Source organism: Salminus brasiliensis, chromosome 25 (assembly GCF_030463535.1).
Source record: "Salminus brasiliensis chromosome 25, fSalBra1.hap2, whole genome shotgun sequence".
Lineage (NCBI taxonomy): Eukaryota > Metazoa > Chordata > Actinopteri > Characiformes > Bryconidae > Salminus > Salminus brasiliensis.
The window spans coordinates 3,939,115-3,949,780 of record NC_132902.1 but is presented as its reverse complement, the minus strand read 5'-3'; the positions used below and the strand labels follow the sequence as shown (position 1 = coordinate 3,949,780).

Sequence of the window (10,666 nt, the reverse complement as noted above, 5' to 3'; positions counted from 1 at the left end):
CAAAGATACCAGCATTAGTGAGTCAGTGTACAGCTGCATGCAGAACTTTGAGCACCCCTGGTCAGATTACATGATTTTATTGATTTTCTAACTGAAAATAAGTTCAGATTCTGTACAGAGACACTTCTGCACTTTTTAATACACACTTACTGATTATATACTGAACTGATCTCACACCTGACTGACCAGAGCTCCTAAACACAGAGACAGAGAACTGAAGTCCAGATGTACTGTCTGATGCTGGACACAGGCGAGGTCAAGCCTGAAATCAGGACATTTCTAAGTCCTACTTTAAATGCAATAAGAGAAAAGCTGAATGTACTTGAAGGTGTTTGTATTCTTGAGTGAACAACAGGAAGAGGCTAAAGGAGGTGGTGTGATGACCGCATGCACAAACACGTCTTCCGGGTCTCGGCCTGCTTTGCTCACTAGTAAGATCAGAAGGTACGAGGACAGGGTGAGTAACAGCACACTAATCTGAGATTAACTCAGTTACAGCTGGGAGCTAAAAGAGTGAGTCTGATTGATCATTTATTTTAGTCAGAGTTTGTTCTTTTCTTCTTTATTAGTGAAATTTTCTCTAATCTACTCTCTGAATCTATCGGCTACTGATCAGACCCTCGAGTATCAGCGTTCATGTCTTACCAGATGTCAGGAGGTTTTACAGCAGCAGTGATCCTCATCTTATTAGCAGGTAAACTTTTACATTTTACTGTGTTTATGTGCTTGTGTTTTACTACAGTAACTGTGTTTAGATTAACACACCAGTCTGGTTAAAGGTGCAATAGAATGCATTAGAAAGCAGGAGTATTTGAAGTGGTTCTTTGGTGTGTAAATAGTAAGTATGTGACTTTGGTTGGGGACAGATGTGGTTTTACAAACCTATTTACAATCCTGTGTTTTGGCCTCAGATTAAAAAAACCTTTATGGAGGGCTTGTGAATAATTTGATAAGCTTGGCTTTGATTGGTTGTTTTTGTCACCATATGGGCTCACACAATAGCCACAGAGCATACCATACACTCTAATACCAGCACAGCTTTGTTTTTAGCACTCCGACAAGAGGATTGTAAATATTTTAGCGTCTGTACATTTCAGACAACCCTCTCTTGTCTCTAGATTGTAGACTGTAGCACTGTGGCGTTTTGAGGATGTTTGATATTTGAGTGTTATTTAAATATCTAACAAACAAAGTAAGTTGTGAGTCCTGGAGAACAGCATGGGTCAGAGGATAGAATCCTAATTACTGTTGCCAAATGTGTTCGTCATCAAATCTGCTTAAACTACAGTTAGAAATGCACCTCGGTCAGACTGCCACAATCTGAGCTGTTGATGTTGGCTTGAGTTGGCTGCCCATCTCTCTGGATGTGTGTATGCTCACTGCCCCTAGTTCAGTAGTGTGTATGTGTGTGTGTTCAGTACCACAGATGGGTAAAGTGCGGAGGACACATTTCGCTGTACATAGTACAGTGACAAATATGTGCACCTTTACCTTTACCTTTTTTCTTTTTCAAAAATGTGATCTTTCCAAATATTCAATAGAACTGCACCAATCATCCAGAAATGCACATTATGGGTGTTTGTATTCTAACCCATGTTGAGCTCCACATCCACTATTTTACACTGTTCTGTTGCTCTGTGGTTATCACATGATCGTACCACCACCCAACTTCACACATTACTGTTGTCACCCATAGCAACTGCAGCAGTACTAACCACACTGCGGTCACTCTGCCAGTAAAGAGCACAAGAGTCCCCCCCCCTCATATCTGAATATGTGTGTGTGTGTGTGTGTGTGTGTGTGTGTGTGTGTGTGTGTGTGTGTGTGTGTGTGTTGCAGGAGTTGGGGCTCAGCACAGTGTAACTCTCTCCTCTCAGAGTCTCTGTGCTGTTACTGGATCTACAGTAAAAATCTCCTGCACATATACAACACCTGATTCCTCCAGTGTCAGAGAGAGAGAGTGGATCCACAGCTCTGATGGAGAAGAACGAGTCCTGAGCAAAGATCCAGAATTCTCAGCGCGAGTTTCTGTAAGTACATGGTGGAATGGATGTGAGCTGACAGTGAGGGATGTGAGAGGGAGCGACTCTGGAGTTTATAACTTCAGATTTAGAACATCAAGCAGTGACTGGATATCAGCCTCATCTGGAGTTCAGCTCACTGTTACAGGTACACACACACACACACACTCGCTCACTCAGAGTCTCTGTGCTTTCACATTAGATGTGATTTTAAAAATGTTTCAATATAATTTGTGTGTGTGTGTGTGTGTGTGTGTGTGTGTGTGTGTGTGTGTGTGTGTGTGTGTATGTGTGTGTGTAGATTTGCAGGTAAAGGTGGATCCTCAGACTGTAGGACAGAGGCAGGTGAAACTGACCTGTAGCTCCTCCTGCAGCCTCGGTACAAACCTGTACTACAACTGGTACAGGAACGGACAGCACCGGACTTCTGGATATGATGCCTCCATTGTGCTCGACTCCACCAGACCATCTGATGAGGGCAGCTACTATTGTGAGGTGTACATCAGCAGTCAGCGGAAACGGTCTGCTGCAGTGTGTAAGTTTCAGTAAAAACTATGATGATCTATAATCTAGTTATTATTTTCCTTCATGTTCTGTCAGTGATCTGCAGAGTAAAGAAAGAGCTTTTAAACCATTTCACCCATTTCACTACTATGGGTGTATGAACAGATTTTTGAAGGGGACGCTCACTTTCTTTAAAAATGTATTTTGCCCAAACACTTATTTACTCAAACAATAAAACCATATAAAAGATGAAAAAAAACGTGTAAATGTGATCATGATCAGCAGCCTCTGGAGCTACAGGCACATGTTCCGCTAGAGCTACTGCTTCTGTAACAGTGTTTGAATTACAGGGAAGTGAAGAAGACATTATTTATAACAGTACACAGTCTAATGCAAAAGTTTGGACACAAGTTTGGCTAATTAACACATTTTGTCTTTATTTATTTTGTTGAAAAGTAGTAAACACAGCCTCTGTAGGCTGGCTAACTGGGTAGTTCCTAAACAGAGCTATTACAGACAACAGTGCTGCCCAGAAAGAGAGTGAATACAAAACACTACACTGTAACAACTGCACCTGTATGATAACTGTACTAACAACTACATGAACATAAAGAACTACTGGATCTAAAAATGTTCTCTTTATTTAAATAGTGTAATTACACTCAGTACTGTATGAACATACAGTATTCATCTACTGTACCCAACAACAGTAACATCAGTGAACTGTGCTCCTGCTGCATAAGCTGTCCTTAGACACTACCTCAGCCACTACCCTAAATGATAAAATATATAAATAATAACACAGTTTATCTCTTTATCAAGACTTTTACATTTCCCAGATCAGTTAGTAAAGTTTGAAGTAAACCATAACATTTCTGACTGTAGTTTATCCTTTACTGTATTAATAAACAAATCTTTATAATGGAATCTAAACTAATGGAGTCACTTCACAGCAGACAGACAGACAAAAGACAACTCTACACAGAGTGTAGTGCTCATCACTGGTATCATTTATTGTGTGTGTGTATGTTCCAGGTGTGCTGGGTAAACAGTGCTGGGGTGTGACTTACACTGCTGAACGTGTGTGTGCCCTGAAAGGATCATCAGTTGATCTCTCCTGCTCTTATAAATTCCCTAGAGGACTCACAGTGACTAAATCAGTGTGGTTCATTAAAAAGCAGACTGGTGCTGAACCTGTGGATGTGAGAGAGGATGAGGAGTATCAGGGACGAGTGCAGAACAGACAGAGCTTCCAGAATGACTGTAGTATGAGAATCACTGACCTGAGAGAGAGAGACGCTCAGACCTACAGATTCAGATTCTACACTGATGGAGGCAATTATACTGGACAATCTGGAGTCACTCTGTCTGTCACAGGTAGAGCTGCACTCTATTAAATAAGTTTAGTTTATTAATTATTAATATTCTGTAAATGAAAAGAACACCAGACCTTTTTTAAACTCTCCTGCAGATCTGAAGATTACAGTGTCAGACACAGAGAGTAGAGGAAAGAAGCTGACCTGTAGCAGCACCTGCACTCTGCCTGACCACCTCACTTACATCTGGTACAAGAACGGACAGCCTTTATCTAACAGGTACAGCAGATGGCTTTATGTGCATGACAGTACTGTGGATGCAGGCAGCTACTCCTGCGCTGTAAGAGGATATGAGAAGCTCCGCTCTCCTGCTGTCTGTAAGAACCTCACTGTAAACTTCTCCCTCCTTCTGTCTGATTACAGTAAACTCATATTCAGTGATATCCAGTAGATATGAGACGCTGATGTTTCAGCATTTCTGATTGTAAAACTGATTGATTTTTAATTTCTTTTTGTTTCTTTCAGGTGTTTTTAACCAGAGCAGCTGCTGGAGTGTTTCTTATTCCACACAGACTATCTGCACTCTGATTGGCTTATCAGTGGACATCCACGGATACTACACCTTCCCTCGTCAGCAGCCTGACCCCCAGCCTGCCTGGTACATCAGACTCCACACACAGGACAGAGAGCTGAGTCCTGCAGATGGCCGAGTGGAGTTTTTCAGTGAGAGAGTGAATATGATCACACTGAGACTGAACCATCTCACACAGAGCGACGCAGCAGAATATCTCCTCCGATTTAAAGCCCCCTACTGGAAACACACACACAGCTCTGCTGGAGTCTCTCTCTCTGTCACAGGTAGGAGCCGTGTGTTATGTTTGTCTCTCAGTGTTAATCTGTGTCTGAGCTGTAAAGACATTGATGGGAGTCTGTCACAGGCCTGCAGGTGAAAGTGGAAACTGCTGCAGAGGAACAGACAGTAACACTGATCTGCAGCAGCACCTGCACTCTGCCCAATAACCCCACTTACATCTGGTACAAGAACGGACAGAGTGAGTCTCACTGCAGATCTGCCTCCTGCTTTGTAGCTGTGGTCAGTGGAGTGGTCAACTACAGCTGTGCTGTTGAAGGCCATGAGAGCCTCCTCTCTCCTCCAGTGTGTGAGTGGACATTTTTACACTCATTAATAATCTAATCTTCTATCATGTGTTAATACTAATAACTGTAGCATGATTATTTACCAACTTTCCAATCAGACTGTCCCAGAAACACCAGAGCAGTGCTGCTTCCCTCTGGAGAGAGAGTGGAGGGAGAGTCAGTTACTCTGAGCTGCAGCAGTGATGCAGACCCTCCTGTTCTCTCCTACTCCTGGTTTAAGCAGAGAGCAGCTGCAGACACACCGCTGACAACAGGCCAGAATTACAGCATCACCAACATCAGCTCCCAGCACAGCGGACTCTACTACTGCACCGCTCACAACCAGCTAGGACATCACAGCTCTACACCCGTTTATCTGGATGTGAAACGTAAGCAGCAGTCTGCAGTGACTGTGTTCAGTCAGGATGTGTAATTACTGGTGAATTACATGTTGTTCTCCTGATCAGAATGAATGAACTGATTCTGTTCAAACACTCAGCTGAGTTGTTGGAGCAGCGTGCTGTTTGGGGAGCTGTTTGGGGAGCTGTTGGAGTGGTCCCTGTTCTGCTTCTCTCTCTCACTGCTGTTCTGTGCATTAAGTGAGTGACAGTATTGTTTATATTTATCTCTGAATCTCTGAAACTGCATTAAACATCATATTAACCTCAACTTTAACCTCAAATACAAGCTTTTATGATCTACAGAACTCAAAACTCTAACTGGCCTTTTTGTTTAATCTGTGTGATCAGGAGGAGGAGAGGAGCCAAGAGAGACACACATATTCAGGTACTGAGAGAGGATTTCACTTCCTTTCTCTCTACATCCTCCTAAAAGCTGCTGCTGAATAAATTGTGTTTTCCTCATCTCTCTAAAAGACCCCAAATCCTGCAGACCCCACATACACAGCTCTCAACCCCACCACCATCAGCTCAGACTATGATACTCTACAGGTACATCTACAGTTTTTATGTGTGTGTGTGTGTGTGTTTTAACACTGCAGAGTGTTTAGTTTTCTTTTTTGTCTCCAGTGTGTTGGAGACTCTCCCAGTGACACATACTCAACCTTAAACCCTGCAACCATGACGTCTGATTATGACTCTCTGACAGTAGGTCTGCAGTTTATTTTTTTGCTTGCAAATGTGTGTGTGTGTGTGTGTGTGTGTGTGTGTGTGTGTGTGTGTGTTTCCGTAGTTGGAATATATAACAGGGTGTGTGTGTTTCCAGGCTGTTCGTCCTCATTGATAGATGAGAAATGCTCCAGAAATGAAGGATAAACGGCTGTGCTACATCACTGTATTCTCCACCATCACCAGCACCAGCAGCACTTAAAGACATGCAGGAGAGGAGTTTGGTGATCATAACAAAGCAGATTCTGCTTTAAAGGAACAGTCCACTAGTTTGTTACCTTTGTTCCCAGCTTGTTTCCCAGCTGATCTTTCCTGCATTGTGTAAATGACTGTTCCAGAATCAGTCAATTCTGCCAGTTCAGTAGAAACAGACTCTGGATGCTTTGAAACATGTTTGTATCTTATTGACATTTAATGTTTATGATTCAGTTTATTGTGGATTGATTGTTTAGAACATTGCATTAAAATCTGCCCTTTTTAAGCAGGTCTGAAAAACTGAGGTTCTGCTCAGATGAATGTTCTTTAAATCAGGTGTGTTAACAGAGGTGGAGTGATGGTCTCTGTGGTGCTGTAGTTCTGAGTTTTAGTATTACTCTGAGGACATACTGGTGTCTATAAACACTGACATGCTGAAACAGTAGTGGAGTGTGGAATTCCGTGTTTGGTCATTATTTCACCTTCATTAGCCTTTTAGCTCCAGTACTAAACTTCTATTGATGAGAGAGAGACTGATGTAGTTTAATTAGGGTTTATTAGATTTAGCTGTTTCCTGCAGAATTAAATGGTTAAGATGTAAACAGAGTCATTCAGAGTGGTTTGGTGTGAAATGCTCCGTTCTAGAGAAACTTACAGAGTCAGAACTGTTCACAGTGGAGGTGATGGGAACCTGACGTCTGAAGGGTGGTGTGAGTGGTGCCTATAGGAGAAAAACTGAGACAAGGACTGCGACAACACAGAGAAGGGATATTGCTGCTGCTGCACGTGGTCCGAGGACTGGGAGCACACAGACAATGATCCAGCCCCGGCCCTGCCTGAGCCTCCACCAGCCGTGGGACCCGGGACAGAGCACGCTGGGTCTCCGTGGCAACCATGTCACACAGTGACACCGCCTCCCTTCACCGGACTCCCCAGTGGTTGCCCTGACACCAGGGTGCACTCTAAGAGGACTCTAAGAGGGGGACTGTGGTGAGAGGAAGGTGGGGTTGCTGGGTCGCCTGACCGTTCATGCTGGGTTCTCTACCTCTGATCACAGACAGCTGCTGCTTGTTCAGGAAGGAGCACCCGCAGCATAAAAGCTCAGCTCTCGTGGGCACGGGAGAGAGGACACTCGCTGATGGAGCTTTTAGAGGCATTCCACTCTTCAGACGTCTGGTTCCCATCACCTCCACTGTGAACAGTTCTGACTCTGTAAGTTTCTCTAGAACGGAGCATTTCACACCAAACCACTCTGAATGACTTTACTTGCATCTCAACCACTGAATTCTGCAGAAATGTTAGAAATGATGGACGTCTCTGTTGATCATCACTGGAGCATCTGTTCTTCATTCTTCTGCTGGATTCATCTGTATATTTAAAAAAGGAGACAAAAACCTCATTAATAATCAAACTCATTAATACTAAAGTCTTTGATCATCATAAAGTGTATTTTTCATTTGTTTAAAGATCACTTTCTTCTTCTTACCTGCTCTTGGTGATGATGTCCATGATTGATCTTTTGTCCCTTGATGACACAAATTTGTCCACCATCTTCACACAGTCCTCGTGGCTCCCCAGAAATCTCATGGTGTTTCGAGCATGGAGTCTGTGGAGGAAGAATGATAAATGGTCATTTTCAGTGCTGGCTGGTGAAGAAAACATGCTGATGGGTTCAGTTCTGACCCAATAGGTGTAAAAACAAGCAACTGCTTACCTCACTTCCTGTGCGGAGTCCAGGGCCAGTTTGCTGACGGCCGTCAGGAACCTGCTGGTGAATTCCTTCTTGCTGGTCAGCACACGAGAAGCCCCCAACTTGTAAGAGAGCTTCTCCAGATGCAGTGCAGTGCATCTTCTCACTGCTGCGTTTCTGTGGCTGGAGAGAGGAGAGTGAACACAGTAAGATACACATCCAGCGTTTACACACAGGTGAACTCTAGACTCACCTTCTAGCAAGATCTTCTCCAAAATGTAGGAAGAGACTCAGCCGTACATCAGTGCTGCCAGTTTGTACTGTGTCTTTAGAATGACCACTGATATTGATCACATGACCACTACATTTAGTTTACAGTTCAAATCTATTAATGAATATGGAATGTGATGTTTACCTGAATCCACCAGCCAGTAGAGCGTGCAGGACCCGGCCAGGCGAGCAGGTCTGCACCATCGTGCTGAGGGCCACCTCTACGTCCTCTCGGATGAAGTGGCTGACCTCCCCAGCCTTGTGCAGAAGGACACAGGCAGTGCCCTCCACCTCCTTGTCCATCTTCCGCTGCAGATGGGCGTACAGGTGGGACAGGGTGGTCATGGCAGCACGAGACACCATGGAGCGCAGGTTCTTCACCTGAGACAGTGGAGACAAAAGAAGCACAGTGAGCCTCTGTCTCTAACTCAACCACTGACACTTGCTTTAGCATTAATTAGAATGATGTCATTACAGAAGCTGTTGTCCAGAGTGTGTATGAAGTGTGGGTCTTACCTCCTTGATGAGGGCCAAGCAGACATCATGTAGCTCAGGCAGAAGAACCTCGGCATGGTGTTCCGCCAGAGCGCGCAGCACTTTCAGCCCCTCCATCTTCCTCTCCCTGTGTCAAAAGCAAGACATTAGAATGAGGTGAACACGTCTGGAAGGTGGTGTTATTACAGTAGGAATGAAAAAGACACTGAACATTTAACAACAGAGGAGCAGCAGTAGATGGAGATCATTGGAAATTCTCTTCAGACACTTTATAGACTCTGATGTTTAGAAGATTCCATCACTAATTTTATCTGGATACTCCAAAGCATTTTAGTTGTGTATTCTCAGGTAACTTCAGCTATTCTAACTCTAGTCTGAGCACTAGTCTAAAACACATCACTGCTCCATTAGAACTGGATCTTAATTCTGAATGATCAGTGGAAGGGTGGTGGGTCTACTCCAGCTCACTAAAGACATACCATTCCTGATCCTGCAGCAGGCTAAATGCCTGGCCGAGTGCCAGCTCAGGCCGGTCATGGGGCTGCTCACTAGTCAGGGCTGGGATCTCCAGCACCTCTCCTCTTCCCTGACTACCTTCAGCAAGGTGTGGAGCAGCACTGTTGTTCACAGGCTCCTTGCTGGTTTCTGCTCCCCTGCTCTGTCTAACCACTTTGGAAGCAGCTGTTTGTGCTGCAGCCTCGTCCTGATCCTCTGTCCTTCTCTCCTGCCTAAGTCCAGTCTCACTCCTACCTAGGCCTACCCACCTGGGAATCTTGCTACCTGTGATTATATGAACATGGTTAGAACATCTTATCTACTTTCATTTATTTGTATTTATTTTTTATCATTTAAGAACAGGGTTTTGCCATGGTTACATGTTTCTAATATCTAATATGAAGAACTAGTGTTTCTAAGCTATATAGAGTTTGTAATGAAGTTACATAAGACTCCTAAGATGTCTGTTCTCTAGGTTACAGATTAAAGACTATTTAAGGGACTGGAACTCACCTGGTGCGTCATAGGCCTTGTTCTTTTTTGGAGCCACCATCAGTTTGGTAGCAGCAGGTGGAGAGACTGGTGTGAAAACCAAGGGGCGTGAAAAGAACTCCTCCAGAGTAAAGGAGTTCCCAGTGGTCTTCTTGTCATCCTTGGTCTCCATGTTCAGCCCCCTCAGTCTGGGAAATCTGCTGGTCTTGGCAGCAGCAGGTGGAGGGACAGGGGTGTGGACTAGGGGGCGTGAAAGGAACTCCTGAAGTGAGAAAGAGTTCCCATAGGCCCTGTTCCCATCCTGAGCCCTAATGTCCAAACCCCTCAGTGTCGAAAACCTGCTGGACTTGGCGGCAGCAGGTGGAGGGACAGGGGTGGGGAGAACAGGAAATTTCAGGTCCTCAGTCTGTTCTTTCACCACCTGTGGGGCTTGAATTTGGACTCTCTGCCTTATAGGAGGAAAACTGCAGGTTGCTGAAGGGTCCATGCGAGACTCCTGAACGTCCACATTTGGGTCGTCCATCATGAGTCTCATTTTCTCCATGTACTCCTGCCGCTTCCTCCTGATGCTCTCTCGAAGGGAGGGGGCAAGAATAATGGGTCCATCTTCCTCTTCCATCTTCTGTAGATCCTGATGAGAAGTCTTCTGAGATGTGCTCTCCTCCACAGTCACACATCTACTGATTACAGTACTGAGAGACCAGCCATTAAATATGGAACGTTACGTGGGCGTGACTCTATTATGACGTCACACACGGGGGCGTGGTTCTCTGCTGCCTCCACACTATTAGGAGTGAAATATTAGGAGTGTATCATCCAGGGTTGGCTGGAAACACAATGCATGTAACAGTTTTCTGTAATCAGGATAGAAAAAAGTCCAGTTCCAGAGGAAAAAGGCAGTAATCAGATTCCAGCTCCATTCTA

General features: G+C 44.4%; 1 protein-coding gene across 1 annotated transcript; it reads left to right on the top strand.

Annotated features, from left to right (window-relative positions):
• The first annotated feature begins 316 nt into the window (after positions 1-316).
• LOC140547745 (B-cell receptor CD22-like) lies at positions 317-5,411 on the top strand. The gene is made up of 6 exons (XM_072670880.1): positions 317-457; positions 2,331-2,556; positions 3,997-4,218; positions 4,367-4,699; positions 4,780-5,001; positions 5,098-5,411. The coding sequence occupies exons 1-6, from the start codon at positions 317-319 to the stop codon at positions 5,409-5,411; spliced, it is 1,458 nt and encodes a 485-aa protein (XP_072526981.1).
• The last annotated feature ends 5,255 nt before the right edge of the window (positions 5,412-10,666 follow it).

Excerpts from the sequence above, each read along its gene's own strand:
- LOC140547745 (XM_072670880.1), top strand. The coding sequence starts at position 317 with ATGTACTTGAAGGTGTTTGTATTCTTGAGTGAACAACAGGAAGAGGCT. Across the intron at positions 2,557-3,996 it reads GAAACGGTCTGCTGCAGTGT|ATCTGAAGATTACAGTGTCA; the intron begins GTAAGTTTCAGT and ends ACTCTCCTGCAG. Across the intron at positions 5,002-5,097 it reads CCTCCTCTCTCCTCCAGTGT|ACTGTCCCAGAAACACCAGA; the intron begins GTGAGTGGACAT and ends CTTTCCAATCAG.